Source organism: Microtus ochrogaster, chromosome 6, assembly GCF_000317375.1.
Source record: "Microtus ochrogaster isolate Prairie Vole_2 chromosome 6, MicOch1.0, whole genome shotgun sequence".
NCBI lineage: Eukaryota > Metazoa > Chordata > Mammalia > Rodentia > Cricetidae > Microtus > Microtus ochrogaster.
This window is the reverse complement of record NC_022013.1, coordinates 24,903,099-24,925,227: the sequence shown is the minus strand read 5'-3', so window position 1 is coordinate 24,925,227 and position 22,129 is coordinate 24,903,099. Positions and strand designations below refer to the sequence as shown.

Below are 22,129 nucleotides of genomic sequence, written 5' to 3'. Positions count from 1 at the left end.
CTGTAGACCAGGCTGGTCTCGAACTCACAGAGATCCACCTGCCTCTGCCTCCCGAGTGCTGGGATTAAAGGCGTGCGCCACCATCGCCCGGCCCCTTTTCTTAAATGTACAAGCTACGAGAGAACTGGAATGAATACCTTTAGGTATATGTGTATAGTAAAACACAGAATATTGTTCTTTTTTCTGTTTCAGAAGACCTGGATGGGGCTGGAGAAGAGTATCCTATGGATATTTGGCTGTTGCTGGCTTCCTATATCTGTCCTGAGGACATTGTGAATTTTTCCCTGATTTGTAAGAATGCTTGGACTGTCACTTGCACTGCTGCCTTTTGGACCAGGTTGTACCGAAGGTGCGACCAAAGACTGCCAGTGTGTTCTCTGTAGCTGATTTCATTGCTATTTGTGATTTGGAGCGGTGCCCAAGATGATGGGCTCTTTTGCTTTGGACTTCTTGATTTCTAAGTCTTATGTTACTGATTCATGCAAGTGTTTGTCTTTCCAATGGCTACCACCATACCCTGGCTAGTGTCTGTTATTTTTTGCAAGCAGTATTACTTCAGGCCCAGAAAGAACTTAGGTTTTCCCTCAGAGGTTTATCTTATTACATGGTCAGTGAAAGTGCTGGATTTTAATGTGGGCTACAGAGCTTAGGGACCTTTCTAAACTGTTTAGCTGTGGCGGGGACGGGTGCTAAGTTATCAGGGAATAGAGAACTTGCTGAGATGTCTGACAGGGAGCCCAGTGGCTCTTCTCCAGGACAATATTACACTGTCTTCAGTTCAGAGGCTTGTAATTTTGAAGAGCTTGAAATAGTCCAAATTTAACCACAGAGGGTGAGAACTACAGGGTCAAAAGATGAAGAAACAAAAGTCATCAATAATTTAAAGCAATGGTTGGTGATGATGATGGTATTTGCGAGAACTCGGCAAGCTAGTACCTAGCAGTAGAGTAGATCAGAGTTCCCATGGAAACCAGCATCCTGGGGGACTGAGCAGGAGAGACAGGTTACATATTGGTAGGAGTCATGTGTCATGTTTCAGGCACTACTCGCTGGATGCTTCTCTGCCCTTGCGGCTGCGCCCAGAGTCCATGGAGAAGCTGCGCTGTCTCCGGGCATGTGTGATCCGATCTCTGTACCATATGTACGAACCATTTGCTGCTCGAATCTCCAAGAATCCAGCCATTCCGGAAAGCACTCCCAGCACACTGAAGAATTCCAAAGTAGGTGAAAATTGCTGTTGGGGTTTGGCTAATGGACTCTTGTGTGGTGGTCCTGTTCTATGGCTTGTTTGTAGCTTCCTGATGGGGAGGGCTGTTGGTCCTAACCCATTAGGGGTTAGTGTAAACTTGGAGGGTTCAGAAGTTTCGTTTCTCCTAACACATCTCTGCTGTCCTGGGCTGGTTTATGGTATCTTTAGAGCTTCCTTGTGCTTTTTAGAGTATTTCTTAGTCTCGTTAGCTTATTTTTATGTACAGCACATTTGACCAGTAGATAGGTGGGTTTTGATAGTTTGGCTAGGAAGAGTAGAACTTGAATGGTAGGTGTCTACTACAGTTTTCCCAGAGTGACACAGATAGCATGAAGGACTCAACTGATTTTCTGTTTTTAATATAACCTTGGCATCTGAGATTCCACGTCATTCTTGACTTCCTTTAAGGATTCTGGTATAGACATCTTTACCTGGTAAGCCCCATGCCGGGTGCTTGCCAGGCTCTGTGGTAATTTGTTTCAGAGACTATAAGGTACTCCAATTCGTAGTTCTTAGGATTCCAAAATCTTCTGTTTCAGTCTGCTTTTATCTTAGGATTCTCTGCATAGTTTATATTCATACACTGTATTTAAGTTTCTGGTTTTTGAATAATAAGTAGGTCTATTAGTTCTTGGCCCATTTTCTCCTCCCTTTACCAAGCTAGATGAGTGTAGTCTTTATGGTTATTTAGGCCAGCTGATGTTGTATAATTTTCTTATCTTTTTACTTTGTTGGTAATTATCCTGACTCGTTCTGCCCACTCTAGTCCGTCGCATAGCACTTCCTGTTCTCTTGTACTTTGCCTCTATGCTCATAGACATCGTATAATTCTCCTCTCCTGGTTGAGCTCGAAGCGTGTACTAATTCCAGGAATTAAAGCCTTTTATTGATTTCAGGGTAACCAAGATCCCCCTGCAACACTTATCAATGGAGGTTTTCAGGCCCTTTGACCTAACTCTTTAGTTATAATGCTAGCTGATAGATTTAGGGCAGGAGTGTGCTGAAACAGCTTCTACTGTAATGTTATTGGACAGTTCCCACCTCACATTTACAGTGTCTTCCTTCCTATCGATTACCAAGGAAGGTGGTAATCATACAGAGTTAACCATGCCAGGTGTGGCGCAGGGAAGCATTGATTGGGCAAACTCCTCATGCTTGACACATCTTAGCGGCTCCAGTGCACAATGCAAGGGCTACTGCTTAAATTCTAAAGTATCCATAGCTTTATATTATTACTGTGTCTTTTTTTTTTTTAAATAGATTATGAAGCCAAAGTGGATTGAAAATTAGCTTTTAATTCAGGTAGTGAGCACAGGCTACCTGGCCGCCTCTTTTTATATTATTAAAGATCCTCTGAAGAGGACGTGGTCCTGGAGAGTGGCAGGTGCCTGGTGTATGGCCTCACCACTTACATGCCTGTAATTTTATGGCACTCAGTTGCCACCATGCCTAAAGGAAGTTGTCCCGTTTCCCGGACACCAGCTTTTTGTATTTGATCCCCTTTCTCTCTTTTCAGTAGCATAGCTTGTGTGGGACACTGGAGCCGTTGTGATGGCAGCAGAAGTGTTTTCCCCTAAAAGCCAAGCTCATTATTTTTGATGGAGCAACAGGACGTACAGGGCATGTCTGAAGGCAGGACAGCTGGCACGGCGGACGACCCACCCCTTGTCCCCTGGGAGGTACTTCACTTCTTGTGCTTAACCCTAGCTATAGTCTGACTTCACTGAGGGGCTTGCTTTGGACTGAATTCAGCCTAGCTCATTGGTTTCCATAACAGCTGTCTGTTCCCAGAAGGTCCTGAGTGGCTTGTTCCTGTTACAGGGCTAGCCCTCCTTGCCTGCTTTGTGGCCTTGTTAACCATCTTGCCTGGTGGCTACTTGGCTGCTTTTATATTTTAATGTAGAGCAGTGGCTGCTGAATCAGAAAATGCCCCACACTGTAGTTACATATCTTTGTCTTTAAAGATGAGAACGTAGGGGTTGATCTTAGTAAGCTTCTGAGGTTGACTTGTATTGGTCCCTCTTCTTCCTGAATAGCATTGTGACTGTCTTCATGGTGCACCAGTGGCAAGTGTGGGTCTGTGGGTACCAAAGTAAACCCTCTGCATCGCAACTGTAGTTGGCTTTAGAGCTGTCAGAGATTTTTTTGCTTATTAATTTTGGTACTTAATAATGCATTTTAATGTTATTCCCATAGTTTATTTTTGCTCTTCTTACAGTGCTTACTTTTCTGGTGCAGAAAGATTGTTGGGAACAGACAAGAACCAATGTGGGAGTTCAACTTCAAGTTCAAAAAACAGGCATGTGTCCTTTTTGTCTCTATGTTTTTATAAATTTAATTTTATTTTTTTAAGATTGTTTATTTGGAGAGCTGGATGGCTTACAGGGTAAGAGAGAGTACTGCATTTATAAAGGACCCAAGTTCTAGAGCATCTAGTACCCTCTTCTGGCCTTTTAGGGGACCGCACTTAAATGTTCAAACCACTATCTACACCCACCTTAAAACTATCCTGAAACTTGGCCATGTATATCAGACTGGCCTCAAACTAACAGGAATCTGCCTGCATCTGTCTCTCAAGTGCTTGGATTAAAGGCCTGTGCCACATCTGCCTTGTCTATCGAGTGTTTACGTGCGTGTATCCATGTGCACCATGTGTATGCCTTGTACTTGTGTTGGCCAGAAGAAGGTGTTAGAGTCCCTGGAATTGGAGTTATGGACAGTTAGCCACTATATGGGTGCTGGGAACCAAACCTGAGTCCTCTTCAAGAATAGCGAGGGCTCTTAACTGCTGAGGCATCTCTACGTCCTTCAGATATCTTATATAATGAGTTTCCCCATGTCTTAGTCCTTTTGTACTGCCGTAACAAAGTACTAGAGATTGGGTTATTTATAAAGAACAGAAATTAGTTTTCTCATGGTTCTGGGGGCCAGGAAATCCAAGATCAAGGTACTTGCATGTTCTGTGATGAGGCTCTGGTCCTTCTGTTTTCAGGATGGTGCCTTACTGAACCCTGTGTATTCTCGCATAGCTGTGGTGGAGAGCTAAAAGGGGCTGAATCCCTTTTAAAGTCCCTTACCCCCACCCTTTTGAGAAAAGGTTTCTCTGTGTGGCTCTGACTGTCCTGGAACTCACTCTGTAGATCAGACTGGCCTCAAAACTCACAGAAATCTGCCTGCATCTGCCTCCTAAGTGCTGGGATTAAAGGCGTGTGCCGCCACCACCTAGTTTAAAGCCCCTATTTTAATTAGAGTCTTCATCCCATTCACAAGAGAGAGAGTCCTTATGATATTATTGCCTTCTAAAGGCTCCATCTCTTATGTGACAGTAGGTTAAATTTCAAAATAAATTGTGGAGGGAGTTATTTTATTTCCTTTTTTTTTTTGAGACAGGGTTTTTCTGTGTAACCTTGACTGTCCTGGAACTCACTTTGTAGATAAGGCTGTTCTCAAATCACAGAGATCCACTTGCCTCTATTCCTGAATGCGGGGATTAAAGTGTTTGCCACTGTGCCTGGCAGGAACTATTTTATATTGGAGGAAAAAAATGATCAACTTTAGGTTTTTATCCAAGATAAGCCTTGACAGATTTCCAGATTAGAGAACAGAGCTATAAAAGGTGTGTGTGTGTGTGTGTGTGTGTGTGTGTGTGTGTGTGTGTGTGTGTGTGGTGTCTGTGTATATGTATGTCTGGTGTCTGTTTATGTGTGTCTGGTGTCTATGTGTATATGTCTGTGTGTCTGGTGTGTATGTGTGTGTGTGTGTGTCTGGTGTCTGTATATATATGTCTGGTGTCTGTGTATGTGTGTCTGGTGTCTGTGTGTGTATGTGTGTCTGGTGTCTGTATATATGTGTCTGGCGTCTCTGTGTATGTGTGTTTGGTGTCTGTGTATGTGTGTGTGGTGTCTGGAATGTATGTGTGTCTGGTGTCTCTATATGTGTGTATGTGTGTGTCTGATGTCTGTATATATGTGTCTGGTGTGTATGTGTGTGTGTCTGGTGTCTATATGTATGTTTGGTGTCTCTGTCTCTGTGTGTATGTGTGTTTGGTGTCTGTGTATATGTAGTTTTGGCTCAGGAGATAAAATACCTGTTACAAGCATGAGGATCTGAATTCGGCTATCCAAGCCCATAAAAAAACTGATGTGGCCATATGCTTTTGTAAACCCAGTGCTGGGCAGATAGAAATGGACAGAGTGCTGGAGCTCACTGGCTTCCACATGCACTTACACACACATCTACCCTCACACATCCACCCCCACTCACGTTTTGTGGGCAGCTAAGGAAAATTAAATATGCATAATAACTTAGTCACTGTTCTATTGCTGTGAAGAGACACCATGACATTGCAGTTCTTATAAACGAAAGCATTTACTTGGGGCTGGCTTACGGTTCAAAAGTTAGTCCATTATCATGGTGGCAAGCCTGCAGGCAGACATAATGCTGGAGAAGTAATGTGAGAGTTCTCCATCTGGATCTCAGGCAGCAGGGAGAGAGACACTAAGCTTGGCTTGGGCTTTTGAAACCTCAAAGCCCACCCCCCAATGCCTTAGTTAGGATTTTTATTGCTGTGATGAGCATGACCACAGCAACTCTTATAAAGAAAACATTTAATTGGGGTGGCTTGCTTACAGTTTCAGAGGTTCAGTCCATTAATATGACAGGGAACATGGCAGTGTGCAGGCGGATATGGTACTAAGCTGAGAGTACTACATCTTGTAGGCAACAGGAAGTTGACTGATTCCCCCGGCGGTATCTTGAGCATAGGAAACCTCAACCCCCCCCCCCCCAGTTACACACTTCCTCCAACAAGGCCATACTCACTGTAACAAAGCCACACCTCCTAGTAATGCTACTCTGTGAGATTATGGGGGCCAGTTGCATTCCAACTACCACACCCAGTGACACACTTCCTCCAACAGCGCCATATCTACTCCAGTAAAAGCACACCTCCTAATCCCTCCCAAGTAGTGCTGATGACCTTTCCTGATGACCAAGCCTCCCAAGTTCTGGGATTAAGGACATGTGTAATTAATTATAATTTATAAAACAAATAAACAAAAAACCCAAAACAAAATGAGAGGAAGGAAAGAAGGTAAATCATGGCAGAATATTCAGTGGTGGAGCTTTTTATATGTATACTAGTAATGTACTGAAATTATTTACAGACCCTTTTGGTTAAATACTTAAGATATCTGGGCTAGAGAGATGGGTCAGCAGGTAAAAAGGCACCTGTCACCAAGCCTGACGACCTGGTTCATTCCTAGGACCTCCATGCTGAAACGAGAGAGCTGACTTCCATGAATCGCACCCCGACCTCCATACACTGTTACACATGTTCACCCACATACGTTGAGACAAACACACATGAATTAAAATGCTTTTTAAATTTGAACAATAGTCATATACATTGTTTTGCATCTGAGGTAATTTGGAAACACATTGCCAAATATACTTATTTGTTCAAATATACTTATTCATTCTGTCTACTATTGCTTGACTCTGCCTGTGATCTGGGTCACAGTGAAAATCTGTTTCTGTTTTTTTTTTTTCCTGTCAAACTTGTCTCTACTTAACTCACTGATGAGATGTGTATAGTTACTTATTATCTCTTTCTCTTTTTCTCTTTTGGTTTTCAAGACAGGGTTTCTCTACTGGGAGATGGTGGTGCACACCTTTAATCCTAGTACTTGGGAGGCACAGGCAGGCAGATCTCCGTGAGTTCAATTCAAGGCCAGCCTTGTGTACAGAGGAGTTTCAGGACAGCTAGGGCTACACAGACAAAGCCTGTCTTGAAAACAAACAGAATAAAACAAAACAAAAATTATATATATATATATATATATATAATTACATCATCCCCCCCTTTCCTTTTCTCACTATAAACCTTCCCATGTAACCTCAACCCTTGCTCTCCTTCAAATTCATGACCTCTCTTGATCTGTTCTTGTTTTCTTTCTCCCCCTGAGACAGGGTTTCTCTATGTAGCCCTGGCTTTCCTGGAACTTGCTGTGTACACCAGGCTGGCATTGAACTCTCAGAGATCTGCCTGCTCCTGCCTCCGAGTGAAGGCGTATGCCACCACTCTCCGGCTACTCACCTTCTCTTGATGATAGGCAAGGCAGCACTTTGACTGCTGAGCCATCTTGCTTGTCCACAAAGTTTCTAACTAAAGTCAGGCATCACATTTTTCTGTTAATTTATTTTTTTTGGTTTTTCGAGACAGGGTTTCTCTGTGGTTTTGGAGCCTGTCCTGGAACTAGCTCTTGTAGACCAGGCTGGTCTCGAACTCACAGAGATCTGCCTGCCTCTGCCTCCCAAGTGCTGGGATTAAAGGCGTGCGCCACCACCGCCCGGCCTGTAAATTTATTTTTAAAAACATGGTTTCGCCAGGCCTGTTAATTTATTTTTAAAAATGTGGTTCTCGCCGGGCGGTGGTGGCGCACGCCTTTAATCCCAGCACTCGGGAGGCAGAGACAGGCGGATCTCTGTGAATTCGAGACCAGCCCAGTCTACAAGAGCTAGTTCCAGGACAGGCTCCAAAACCACAGAGAAACCCTGTCTCGAAAAATAAAAACAAACAAACAAACAAAAAACCCCCCAAAAAACCCCCATGGTTCTCATGAAGAAATTTGACTTTCATGAAAGTGTTTATAAGAAACTTGCAGTCTGTAATATCAATTAGATGCCTTTTTCCACTCAGGGTAAGCCTTAGCCGCAGAGAAATGGGACAGGAGACCAGAATTACTGCAGGAAATTGAATGCTGAGAGTTCTTTTAGTCCTGAGGCTGATGAATCCTGTTTTGTGGTTCCTGGAATTTGGAGGTTGATTCTACATCTGTCCTTTCTCTGCAGCAGAAGTCTGACAAATTACATGGAATTTTGCAGTCTTTCAAACAATGGCGAGTGGCTGCAGAATACTTACTGTAGATGGCGAAAGTACTGTCTAAATGAAACATAAACTCATTGCTATATTCACTAATCTAAACATGCTCTTATCCTTTTTTTTTCTTTAAAAGATTTATTTATGGGCTGGAGAGATGGCTCAGAGGTTAAGAGCACTGACTGCTCTTCCAGAGGTCCTGAGTTCAATTCCCAGCAACCACATGGTGGCTCACAACCATCTATAATGAGATCTGATGCCCTCTTCTGGCCTGCAAGCATACATGGAAGGAATGTTGTATACGTAATAAATAAATTAAAAAAAAAAGATTTATTATGTATACAGTGTTCTTCCTGTGTGTATGCCTGCACTGCAGGCCAGAAGGATGCATTGTAGATGGTTGTGAGCCACCATGTCATTGCTGGGAATTGTATGTAGGACCTCTGGAAGAGCAGCCAGTGCTCTTAACCTCTGAGCCATTTCTCCAGCCTCTTTCCCTTTTCTTAATAGGTATATTGTCTTTGATCTCTGCATAGAAACTAGTATGTATAATAAGGAAGTGACAGAAAATTTTATCTCACTAACTTTAGTTTACTTAAAGAGTATACGTATTTCCTCTAAGCCACTAGATTAATACTTAAGCTGCCTTAGTCCCCTAGATTAAAGAGCAAGTGTATGGAACGGCTGCAGCCACCCATTCAATATGAGGATGTTCATACCAACCCTGACCAGGACTGCTGCCTGCTACAGGTTACCACCCTCAATTTCATCTTTGTTCCTATTGTCATGGGAATGATATTTACCTTGGTAAGTGGGGATTCAGCTCTTTTATAGATTTGCATTGTATCTGTAGTTTGAGAAAGGATTTGTAGATTTAACTATTGGGAAGAAATCTCTGAAGAATAATAAAGCCAGAAATTAAAACCAGAATAATACACAGGTATTCTCCCCCTTCAAGTGACTGTACACATACCAAAACCAAAGTAAAACTCACAAAAGAAAAAAAAACCCAAACACTTCCCAGATAAAAACAAAACAAAGTCTGAAATCAGATTTGCATATTACAAAGACAGATATGGGGAGAAGCTAATTATATCTAAGGGTGTTCTGCCTGTCTTCTGTAAGAGAGGGAAGGATTTCCCATCTTCCTGGATGTGCAGTGATCATAATGGTTGAGAAATGATAGCTTGAAGGAGTATTGAGAAACACATACAAGCACTGTCAGGACCTTGGGCGTTCATGTGCTTCCTTAATGGAATATTAAATAGATAACTAACTTTGTCCTTGTGATGCTCTGATTCTTTAGAACGTGGCCAAAGTTAGAGGAATAAATAATAGATGTTCCTGTAGCTTATACTTTGCGTGTTTTAAAAATGTGGCCAGAAAGTTCATTTTATTTGCCGTTTGTCTTCTATGTGACTTATCATCAGAGATGTATGGAATTCTTCTCTATGATGAAAAAGCTTAATTTTTTAATGATAGGTATTATATATCATGAAGAATTTAAGTAATACATAAATTTATTGGAAAGTAGATGTGACTTAGACTGCCACTCTCCTATAACTACAGTTGACCTTCTGGGGATGTTTCTAAAGTGTGTCTGTTTATATGTTCAAGTCTGCATCTTGTAGCCCTTTTCCCTCCTTTCATGGTAAGCCACATTGATGACCTCACTGTTAACTCATATTCTGTATATGCTGCACTAGTTCTGTATAAACTTGCATATAACTACTTGGAGGTTTTTTGGTGTATTTTCCAAAAAAATGAGATCAGGCTGAGGTTTCGTGTATTAGGTTTCACGCTTGACTTTTCATCAGTATCTTACCAGAATGCCATCTTTATCCTATATGTATAACACATTAAATGGCTTTGTGGTAGAATGTGTGCATATATCTTAAGTTTTTTTATCTGTAAGGCCCTTTAACACAAAGAATAAAAACCCTCATAAAAATCATCCTGAACCTTTTATATCATTACAAATGTATTGATATCATAAAAGAGATGAACCTTGAGACTGAACCAAGGTGTATTGTGTGTAGACCAAATCAAGGAGAGCCCAAAAGAAACCAAGGGTTAATTAGATACTAACCATATTTTAATTTCATTAGATGCTGACTGTGCCTTTCTCTCGTAGTTTACTATTAATGTGAGTACAGACATGCGGCATCATCGAGTGAGATTGGTGTTCCAAGATTCTCCTGTTCGTGGTGGTCAGAATCTGCGCAGTGAACAGGGTGTGCAAGTCGTCCTGGACCCAGTACACAGTGTTCGGCTCTTTGACTGGTGGCATCCGCAGTATCCATTCTCCCTGAGAGCATAGTTACTGCTTCCCATCCCTTGGGACAGCTCCCAGTCTAGTCCGATTCTGTAATCAGATTCTGTTGGAGGGGCAGCTGGATTGTATATCTGATTAGTGATGCACATGCTGTTGGGTTCCTGGGACTCCTATTACAGGAGGTGGAAAGGTTGAATCAAGAGGAAAAACACCTATGATTTATAAACATTTTCATGTAAAATTTGCATATTTGAAAGGAGAAACCCAGCCTCATTTTCCGTGTTAAACCCCAGTTGGTGCTGTTGAGCTTGTTCTATATTTCATCTCAACAAAAATGGATGAGCTTGCGCCAGGGAAAAATTAGACACTTAACTTTTCAAGCAAGGAAATTTTCCCTTGTGGATTGCAGGAACCCAGAGGTTTAAAATGGTTGCTCCATTGTTGCTGTTCCTCAAATTCAAGTGAATATTTTTTCTTTTCCCTTTACCCTTCTCCAGAAATAAAGCAGGCGACAGGGTTGTCAGAATCTTATAAGACTGACTTGTGCATCTTTTAAAAAAATGTTTTTTGGATATTTATTACATGAGTATTGATTGTTTTGCTGATTTTGTATTTTGGGTTTTTGCTTTACTGCATGAGACTGATAGTGATGGTAATGATTATGTGCCCCTGGTACTGTCCTAAGAACTTTATATATTGTGTCTCTAATCCTTGTGTCTTGCAAGGTAATTGAAATCCTTCCCATGTTATGGTTGAGAAGCTAAATCATTTGAATCATTGACTTACCCAAGGCCAGAACTGCTTATCCCTGCAGAGTGAGGATTCTGACCCATGTCTTTTTTACTATGCCACAACTCCAAAGGCCAACCATTTTTATTGTGGTACATAGTGTTAAAAGGGAGTGGGCAGAATGTGATAAATAAAAAAGTAAAGAATGAGTTAGTTTGACTCTTTCAGATAGACATGCATTAGCTGAAAGGTAAAACACAGTTTAGGAAGAATTGTGGTGTTTGCATTAAACTATTAGAAAGCCTTTATGCTAAAGGTCATTTTCAAAAAAAAAAGCATTGCATGTTGAAACCAGCCTTAAACTAGAAGCAATTAGTGGCTTTTCTCTGCCCTGTTTGGTACTTTGCAACCTTTGTTTTTGTTTTAAAACCATCCTGTGTGCTTTCAGGAGCCTGGTCTTCTGTCTGTATGGGAACATTGGCATCCTCCTTTGGTCAGTCTCTTGCTGTCACTGGTATGCTCTGAGAAAAGGATCATGGGTGGGTTTTTGTTTATTCTTTTGCTAAGAAGAGAACCTTGTTTCCTTTTCCCACCTTGATGTGGCAGGAGGTAGGCAGTAAGACAATATTCTTACACTCAAAATTCTGAGTTCAACCCCTTGCACAGCAGTCCAGCCTCCCTGCCCCACAAAAAAGGAGACTTCTTGAGACAGGGTCTTGCTACGTAGCCCAGGCTGGCCTTGAATTTAATCCTTTTACGATAGCTTCCTGGAATGTTGGGAAGACAATATTCTTTAAACATAAAATTATTGTGGGGTGAAACTACTGTGAGCTAAACTGCTAAGTTAGTGTGTTGTTTTTATCACTCCCACCCATGCTTGGTAAAGAACTTTCTTAAGAAGCATCTGTTTAAGACTGCTTCTGACAGCTAGCCTTACCCCACACTGAGGTTCGGGAATACTAACGTTGGTTGATCAGAAAGTGAGCCTGGGTCAGTAAAAAAGACAACCAGAATTTGGGTACTTAACAAAAGCAAACAGAAACCCAAGGGCAATGAGCCCTTTACAGATCTCTGCGATCAAAAGTTGTCTCTTTAAAGCAGAAAAAAAAGAAGCACAGTCTGGAGTCCTTGAAAAAAACGATGCCCTGGACAGGGGGATGTTGTCCTTGTGGGTGTGTGTCTCCCATTTAGGTTTACTTCAGGGGTGAAATAAATGTGGCTTAATAATTGTTGTCTGGCTCAACTTCTGAGTTCTTGTGCCAAACTCCATAGTATGATCATAGATACTATATTCTGCCTTTGAAGTTACTGCTCTGCTGTTTTCTTAACACATTGCCAACACTTGGTAAAGTGGTTTTTCATGGTTGCCATAGCTTCAGCCTTCTCAGCATTGAGTGAGTTGCCTTTTCTGGCATTGTTCATGTTTTGTTAATTACAGGATCTGAAGAGTCTCAAGGATTGCCTTTTGGTAAGCACTAGACCACCAGGAGGACAATTGGAACTTTGCAGACTCTAGGTCTAAAAACTAATAATTTTTGCTTCTTGAAATATGTATATATTTATATACATATGTTATAGGTGTACATATATAGATATATATACAAATATGCTATATATGTACATACATATACACATGTATGATATATACATGTTATCTCTATATATGTTCTTGCTCAAAGGGTCAAAAAAAGAATACAAGTTTAGCTTCTTCCAAACCCCATGGGAATTACATTTCCTTGCCTTTCTTTAAAGATGCAAAGACTATGTTGAATATATTGGGAGAAAGTGAATGAAAGGCTGTTAACTGATCCCAGCTACAGCCTTTATAGACATTGCTGTTGCAGGATGTGCATAGATCTGTAACTGTACATTGCATGTATACAATGGTTCTTCGCTGCTGGACCCTGGTTGCTCATGCCAGCACTTGGGAGGTGGAGGTACAGACAGGTGGATCTGAGTTTGGGTCATCCTGGTCTACAGAATGAGTTCCAGGACAACCAGGCTACACCGGTTTACAGAGTGAGAGGGCTGCACAGAACCCTGTCTCGAACCTCCCACCCCCCCAAAAAACCAAAACCAAACAAACCCCACACACACGACCAGTATTTCACACTTATAACAGTGCTTATGGGGTATTTGTAAAGGATTTGAGTAGGCACTGTAAGGAAACTTCACAAACCAGATGGGAAAGATACATTAATAGCCACGGGGGCAGGGAAAGGGAACAATTCAGGAAAATCGGTTTAGCTAAAATCAGAATTTTGGCATATGAGCGTGTTTTCATAGGATGTATGTATCATAGACAACACTTCATTTTATAGTAACAGTGCTAGGACAGTCACATGCCTAAAAGCAAGTCATAATTTACTGCAGCACATACTATAAGAGTAGCTGGGTTTCCAGTGTCTCCATTTAAAGACGTGTGGGAGAGAACAGGTGTGAAAGGTGACAAATGGCTGGCCGTTTAGGGAAGAGGTTAGACTTGGGAAGGTGGATTCAGGGGTTAGAAGCGGTAGGCTGTGCTCTGCATTCTCAGTCCTGAGGCCTAAACACCTACCAGATTAAATGCTGGCCCTGCCCTCTCAGGCCCAACCAAGATGGCGCACAGCATCAAAGCAGCGCCCTTGTCACGTGTGAACCCGGTCTAGGCAGCGCCCGGGTGTGGGGGGCGTGGCCTTGGGAGAGGTGGCCAGGCCCCGCCCTTAGGGGGTGGGTCCGGGGTTTCCACGGAAGAAGGGGGCGGGTCCTAGAGGCCGGGTACTAGGCGGCGGAGGCTGCAGCTACCTTTGCGCGCTTGCCTCTAGGACGCCTTGCGCTGCCGAGGTCGGGGGCGGCGCCCTGCTGCCGCTGGGCCTTCCGCGATTCCACGCAGGTGAGCGCCCACAGCCCACTCCGCGGGAAAGGATTTCCCTTTCCCCAGCTCCGGCTCCCCTGCACAGTTTGAGGGGGAGTCTCTGTTAGTGCGCCTTAGGAAACAGCCTCTTCTGGTCTGGATGTGTCTCTGCGGGGCGCGGGTTTCGTCGCCCCTTGCCTTTCCTGTGCCCTGTGCCCTTGGGGATGAGGATGGGGGTCGATGCCCATTTTGCAGGGAGGGCGTGGAGTTCTTCCTCAGCTCCATCGGCTTCCTGGGAGGGGGCAACCGGGTAGACTGCGCCCCCACATCCTCTCCAGGAGTCCGAGCAAAAGCGCGTCTGGGCTTGGGGGGCCAACTCTGCTCCTTTGGGCGAGCGCTTGTGAGGCTGAGGTCTTCTTCGTTCCTCCCGGGGGTCTTCATCCTCCCTGCGTGCCTCTTTACGCCCTTGGTAACTATTGTCAGCTCTGCATTCCTGGAACTGTCAGGGTGTCAGCCCGTACCAGAGATGCCCCCCATCTCCGCAGTGCTGGGGCGGTGGGGTGGAAGGAATGGCCAGCCCGAGGCCAGGGTGGGGGTGGGGATAAGGGTTGGCGCAACAGGAAAAGACGTTCGTAATAGAGATTCCTAAACTGGTGTGGGTTGGGGGTGAGGGGCTGGTTAGTGAACACAGTAGGGGTATTTCCCAGCAAGCTTATTGAAGCTTTTATGGCGGGTAGGAAGGGAGGTCGGGCTAGAGGACCTGCATATGTGTTGTAGGTGGTTTCTTTGAGAAGGAGGAGGGATCTAGGACTAAGTGCCACTAGGTGCTGATGTCACCTTTGAAGAGAGATGTGTTGGAGAGGAGGGAGAGTTGAGGCAGCTCTTCAGTACTTGTTCGTGGAGAGCAAGTGGTTAAGGGGGCTGTGCTTAGCCTGATGATTCCCTCCTGGTGTGAGCTGGAGGAGGCTGCTCCTGGAGCCAGGTTTCAGGGACTCCCTGCAGCCCTTTCCAGAGTTGGGATTGGCACTTGGCACTTTGTTCAATATCGAGTAAACATGTATTGGGCACCTACTACGTGCCAGACATCTTGCTAACTACTTGGTCATCCGAAGCAGGTTAGGACCATGGAGCAAGTGAACGATAGCCGAAGTAGCACGAGTATTAGGCACCATCCTCCCGTGTATAATTCAGTTACACTGCTAATTGACAGGGAAAACAAAACAAAACAAAACACCACCACCCCTGCAACAACAAAAAGACCCCAACTGGATTTCAACCCGCAGAACCCCTATCACCACGTTAGCTGGCCATATAGTCTTAAGTAAAAAAAAGCTTGAATGATTTTAATTGGCTATTAGATTTTGTGCTAAGGTTTGAGGAGGCTTCCCGAGATAAATGATGTCTCAAAGTAATGAGATGAGGGACAGCACATTGGTTATTAGGGCTGTGAGGGCCTAGACACTGTGCAGTAGGAGACACTGTCTCTGGAAAATGCGTGGGTATGGGCGATTGCCATGAGGGGAGTTCTCCTCTGGAGGTGGTTGGGTCTGTGCTGCTGAGTATCACATGATGGAAGTATATGGGCTCTGCCCAGCGACTGGCTTGTGAAGGAAGGAGCAGAGGGACAGAGTAGGGGCAGGCGGGCTCTTGGGTCCCCTCTGAGTTGATGGCTGAAATCTTAGCACTGCAAGGAGTTTATGAGGTTTGCTGTGGGATCTTTCTGAGCCGCTGAGGATAGCAAGATGGGATAGATAGCTGGGGAGAAGATGGGTAGTTGGCCTGGGAGGGTGAAGGCTCAGAAGGGCCAGGCAGCTGGGTACCAAAGGAGCTCTAAGAGGTAGGATAGTTAGCAAGGCCTTGCTACGCTAGAAAGACTCTCCCTGGGCCTCAGAGAGCTGTGTTGTATGAAGTTGGTAGAGGATTTGCTTTATGAACAAGGTGTGCCATGCTGACTGAGCAGCGCAGAGAGTCTGTGTGTGTGTTCACCTGCCTGGTGTGCATGTGTGTGCTTGTGCAGATGTGTGTGCTGGAAATGAGGAGTAAGGAAGACTGAAAGAGAAAAATCCACCAGAGTCCCACATATGGGTCCCACATAAGGAACCGGAAGAAATAGAGAAGAGGGAGTGGGGTCAGACAGAGGGAGAGACAAGTGTGTATTGCAACCACGTAAGTCACCATCTGTCCCCCCCCCCCCCCCCGCCTGCTAGCTCACTGATCTATAATTAGCTCTGGAGGGCATACGGTGCTGGCTCACAGGAGTGTGGCACTTGGGGTGGCCAGCAGAGTAAAGAACCCTCAGAGGGGCTGTGGTCCTGTGCTGAGGACCGTGTGCCCAGGACCGCGACCTGTCCGAATTCTTCAGTCTGAGAAGGGCTCCGCATTGCTGAAGTGGGAAGGGGCCTTAAGGAACTGAGAATGTCAGTGAGGTAGAGCTGGTAGGGAACAGTGCTGGCACAAGGGCTCTAAGGGAGAATTATATGAGAGTTGAGGCCGCTTCTAGCCCAGGGCAGCAGCGTGCCTTTCAGTTAGGGACTGAGAGGCCTTGGCTTCGGGTCACTTTCTCTGAGAGCTTCAGTTGCTCCTCCTACTCCAGAGGTGATGCTCAGCGCTGACCCCAGGCTAGACCCCAAGCTGCTCAAATGCTACCCTGTACGGGATTCTTCCAAGAAGCCTGTGATGGACCTTATGCGTTTTCTCTACCTGTAACAGTACTCTTTGAGTGAGTATTGAATTGAAGTCATCCGTCGTCTGGTCCCCTGGGTTCTGTGAAGCAGGATCTCCTTGCAATTAAGATATTTAACTTGCAGCAGAGAAGTGTTGGGATGCAGTACTACACTGTTACATTTCGTTGGGCGAATTGGCAGTAGATGACATGGAAATTCCTAAATCTGTCATAAAGCAGAATATATAGGTTTGGGTTCATGACCTTGAATGATACAACAAATGTATACATATGGTGCAGCTTATATATACATATTTTATTAATTATAGAACTATGTAACATGTTATTGTATGGCAATTTAAAAAAGCACTCAAATAATTTTTAAAAGTTTAAAAAATTTAAATTTATTGTGTGTGGGTGCTTTGCTTGTATGATATAACTATGTACCAGGTCTCCCTGGTGCCTGTGGAAGCAGAAGGTGGCATTGGATACCCCAGAACTGGAGTATAGATAGTTGTTAGCTGCATGTAGATGCTGGAACTTGAACGTGGGTCTTCTGGAAGAACAGTCAATATTCTTAACCAATGAACCATCTCTCCATCCTCTTGAAATGTATGCATACAAAATATATTTTATTATTTATTTATTTGTGACAAGGTCTCTCTACATAGCCCTGGTTGTCCTGGATCTCACTATGTAGACCAGGCTAGCCTCAAACTCAGAGATCCACCTGCTTCTGTCTCCTGAGCTCTGAGATCAAAGGTGTGCGCCACCATGCCCAGTTTTGAAATAATGTTTTAATTGTCAAATAAAGTAGCTGGTTTGTATTTAGAGGCCTTTATTGCTATCTTGTCCAGCCAGTGAGTTGAAGTCTTATAAATTATGAGTGCATGTGTGTTTAATAGGGTTTCATGTAGCAAAGACTAGCCTTAAACTTTGCTGTGCAGTTGGGAAAAACCTTGAATTTTTGACCTTTCTGCCCTCATACTCAAGTGCCAGTATTGCAGCTGTGCAGTTGTGTGCACATCCGATGTACCTCCATAACCATTGTTTTCACATAGACTATCGTCTTTCCAGAGGGGAAATAGGTTTCCATCCACTTTTAAGAAAAACTTGCACAGAACGATGGAAGTTCCCTCGTGTGGCACTGAGTTCCTATTCCTAAGTAAGATGTGAAGAGGACACAGGATGGGGAGTGTGTGGCTACAGGTGGTGGGGTGGCGGTGGTGGTAGGGCGGAAGGTGATGGGTACCATGGACCATGGTGGCTGCTTTGGAAGAGCGCTTTTCCATGTTTGGCTCAGCTGGGAAGCCTGCTGTCTGAGATTGACTAGGGCTGGCCCATGCTAATTGACATTCTGAGAGGTAACATGGGGTGAACCAGCCTTCTCTCATGGACACAGAGACCCGTGCTTAGAGACCCTGCAATGCATCCCCAATAGATCGAACTAGTCAAAGGGGGGGTTGGGCCCATTTCTATGACCTCAGCTCACACAAGGCCAGTGTGGTGTGTCTCAATCTTTTGGCCCTATAAGGGGCAGAACACTGGAACAAATAGAATTGTTTATTTTTCATCCCCACCCCTCTCTCCTTTCCCTCTCAGATATTCTCACGTAGGTTCAATTAGACTGTTTCATGACCAACAGTGAACATTTATGATCATACATGTAAACGTGAGCTTTCATGGCCCCACTGCGCTTTTAGGAGTATACAAGATTTCTTGCCTCCTAGATTCCTATGTCTGTCTTTACCACACATACTCATTCTCATGACTGTGCACGTGCTCACACACCATCGCATAGAGTCACGAGCCTTGACGTAGAATTATAACCACAATGTTTATGACTCACAGTTTATGTTTGTGAATGTTTATATACTCACTGGCTTTCGTGCACATACTCAGGCCCTGATCGTCATGACCATACTTTTTTTCCCCCCTGAGACAGGGTTTCTCTGTATAATAGCCCTAACTGTCCTGGAACTTGCTCTGTAGTCCAGGCTGGTCTCGAACTCACAGAGATCCGCCTGCCTCTGCCTCCCGAGTGCTGGGACTACAGGCGTGTGTTGTACTCTTACACATTCTCATTCTCTCCTAACTCTTCCATGGCTACGCATATATACTGAGCATTCTCATGACTTCATGTTCACATACCTGACTGCATAAAGACACATGACGCCCTCATTCTCTCCTAACTCTTCCATGGCTACGCATATATACCGAGCATTCTCATGACTACATGTTCACATATCTGACTGCATAAAGACACATGACGCCCTCATTCTCTCCTAACTCTTCCATGGCTACGCATATATACCGAGCATTCTCATGACTACATGTTCACATAACTGACTGCATAAAGACACATGACGCCCTCATTCTCTCCTAACTCTTCCATGGCTACGCATATATACCGAGCATTCTCATGACTACATGTTCACATATCTGACTGCATAAAGACACATGACGCCCTCATTCTCTGTTTCATAAACACTTGTACGCATGCTGCTTTTGTCCATGGAGGCATGTGTGCGCGTGCGCACACACACGCGCACACATATGTGCACACACATGCGTACACACATGTGTGTGCACACAGTGCTCACACACGTGCACACACGCGCACACGTGCACACACACGCACGCACGTGCACACATGCGCACACACACACGTGCACACGCACAGTGCACACACGCACACACGTGTACACGCACACACACGTGCATACACACGCACACACACACACACGCACACACACACCCCTTTTACAGTGCTTGCGTTTCTCAGTAGTTCTGTACTCTGTGCCTCATCCTGACACCTGTCAGCATTCTGACCAGTATGGTCGGCTGCAATGTGATAGCTCCCTAATCTTAAGATTGACTCACTACTAATACAGTGACTTCTGAGCACTTATTTTTTCCCATGCCAGAGAACCCTGTTGAACATTTGTCCGGCGCAGATCCCTGGCTTTGAAAGATTTTTTTATGTTCCAAATATACCATCCACATTGCTTCGTGTCTTCTTTTTAAAACTGTTTGAGAACACTCTGATTCGTCTGAGGTGCCTAGAATGATTGTTGTCAGTGATGAGCGCTGGAGAGGCAGAGGGCTGTGTTCAGTGCTGCATTCTTATGTCTTGGCTTGGGGAATATACGCTCTCTAGGAGATGGCTGGAGTGTGGAAAATGGTTGACAGACCCTAGTGTCAGCTTTGTAGCTGTCCCAGGTCTAGTGTTCTGTTGCACCAACATTCTGGCTGTCTGGTTGAAACATAAGAATTATACTTAGTATCTTCATAGACAGTACTTCAGTGGGGTAAGTTAACACACCGTATGTATGTGTATGGCCAGGAAATGGTGTTTACACTTCCTGGATGGTGACCTCTGTCAGCAGTCTGAAGTGGGGGCTGCTAGCTGACACTCCCATCTCACAGAGGGAGTCTGAGGCTCAGAGAGAAGTGCCTTCCCAGGGTCTCATGAACAGCCTGCTCCAGACTCTGCTTTCAGTAGAGAAGTGGCCCCAGGGTACTGGTGAGAGACTGTAGCTTTCAGGGGGCAAGTTACATGACCATAATTCTGGGCCAGGATTTCCTCCTTGGAGTTCTTTGAAGTCTATCAGGTATGAATGTCTAGAAATCTCCCCAACTATCCCATGTGTGTTCAGTTTCTTTCCATGAAGACTTGCTGTTGGAGCTTCCAAAGCTGCCTAGGGTTCTTACGTAGGGTCTGCCCACCTGGGTGATGTAAAGGAAGGCCAGCGCCAGTAAGAGGTATATATACAAGTCTAAATGGTACCCCTCTCCATTGCGAGGGGATCAGACAAGGCTCTATGGGGGAAGTAGGGGATGAGCTTGGGCAATCCAAGTTCATTAGAAGACGCAGGCCAGGCAAGGTCTTGGGGTGATGAGCTGGACAGAGGAGGAGAAGCTCTGACTGACAAGGAAGGACAGGGGAGCAGATGTTGTTGGTGCCACTGGGGTTAAGGGATTCTATGACTCAGAAAAATGGGTGTGGTTAGAGTGTGCATGCGGGTGAGTTGGTGGTGGGCGACAGAAGGGGAGGCTTCTAACTCTGTGTGGAGCCACCTGAGGCAGGAGGAAGGGATTTGGGTGTGTGGGTGGGGCTCTGGAGACAGGTCATGCTAGCCGGGAAATGGCCACCTTTGTGAGCGTGATGGCATAGGCTTGAGGAGAATGTCAGAGGAAGGAACCAAGCTAGGTCTCTACAGGTCACCAGTCACCCTGATGGGCGTGGCAGGGCATTCTCAGGGACAAGATGCCTGGAAGACCCACCCCCTTTGGTGTTAGCTGCGCCACTTACCCTGGTTTTCCCTTTATCTGTGAGCCCAAGTCCCAGTTATCATATCTGAGACATGGGAAGAGGGATTGTGTCTTCCTGTAAGGGATGGTGAGGGTGAAAGTAACACTGTTCTGGCATGTGATAAATGCTTACACACCACTGTGGCAACTGTCCTTGCCATTTTTCTGGTTCACCTCTTCCATGTCCTTAGACCCCATCCTCCCTTAGTCTAGGGCATGTGAGACCCCCCTCCCATTCCTTTGGCTTTAGAGAGGCTCCTGCCCTGACGCTCCTTCTCTGTCCAGATCGTGGTCTACTCAGGCGTGAGCATAGTTCCGAGCAGCTTGGCTGTATTCTTTGCTAAGCTAGGCAAGTGGTGGGACCTGCCATCTGGTAGGACAGTAGGGAGTCAGGCCAGTGTGAAAATATAGCTAGCCAGGCCATCAGACTGGAGTGTCCAGCCCTCCTATTTGCTAGGGGAAAATGGGGGTGCCAGAGGCCTACTTTCCAGGCACCCCTCCCTCCGCAGCACCCTCTCACACCCACTCAGTCCTGAGCCTTCTTCTGCTGTTCACAGCCTACCCCACACCCTTCCTGGCAAAGCCCCTTGCGAATGCTGGCTTTGGGGACTGGCACTTTCTCTTCTGAATCAAGAGCTGTGAGTTTGGGAGTTGCAGCTTCTGCTAAGCTGAGATGGTAATTGCACTATTTAAAGCTGGCCCCAGAGCCAGAGAAGCCAGGTGTCCCCATGCGGCTAGCCTGAAGTTTCTTCTGCTCACCCACTGTGTAATAAGGACTGGGGTGGGTGGGAGGCCCTGTGACGTCCTCTAGGGCTTTCTGCCTGGTACCTTTCTCTGGGCTCATCTCTAGCCAGCTCTGTATGCCATTTCACCAGAGGAAGCGGAGTTGCCACCTGGCACCTGGTTTGCAGGAAGGCTGGGAAAATGTTCCTGTCTCCAAAGTCAGCTTGTCAGTTGTCAGAGTGTCCAAGAGGATTTGGGGAGGCTGGGTTGGACCAAATAGCCAGCGCCTTCCAGTGTTCACTCTGGTCTCACCTGAAACTTTTCGGATGAGAAGGGGTGGCATCCCGGGACATGGCCGTGAACAGAAGAGCTTTACAACTTCCATCCTCAGGTGTTCCTTAGCCCAATATGAAGGCAGGTCCTTCTCTGCCATGGTAGGGTCCTTTCTCCTCAAAGTCAGGCAA

General features: G+C 45.1%; 2 protein-coding genes across 3 annotated transcripts in view; both read left to right on the top strand.

The window, feature by feature from the left end:
- The window catches only part of Tmem183a (transmembrane protein 183A), a 16,779-nt gene extending 4,415 nt beyond the window's left edge, over positions 1–12,364 (top strand). Inside the window, exons 4-8 of the mRNA XM_013346703.2 lie at positions 196–349; positions 1,040–1,220; positions 3,468–3,548; positions 8,781–8,936; positions 10,264–12,364. Of these exons, the coding sequence (XP_013202157.1) occupies positions 196–349; positions 1,040–1,220; positions 3,468–3,548; positions 8,781–8,936; positions 10,264–10,449 (758 nt within the window). The 3' untranslated portion in view covers positions 10,450–12,364. The remainder of the gene's footprint in view (positions 1–195; positions 350–1,039; positions 1,221–3,467; positions 3,549–8,780; positions 8,937–10,263) is intronic.
- Positions 12,365–13,881: 1,517 nt separating this feature from the next.
- The window catches only part of Ppfia4 (PTPRF interacting protein alpha 4), a 46,857-nt gene continuing 38,609 nt past the window's right edge, over positions 13,882–22,129 (top strand). The window contains exon 1 of one of the 2 annotated variants that reach the window (XM_026779969.1): positions 13,882–14,005. The gene's annotated coding sequence lies outside the window, so the exon portion shown is untranslated. The remainder of the gene's footprint in view (positions 14,006–22,129) is intronic. The other variant, XR_003377072.1, reaches the window with a different exon arrangement.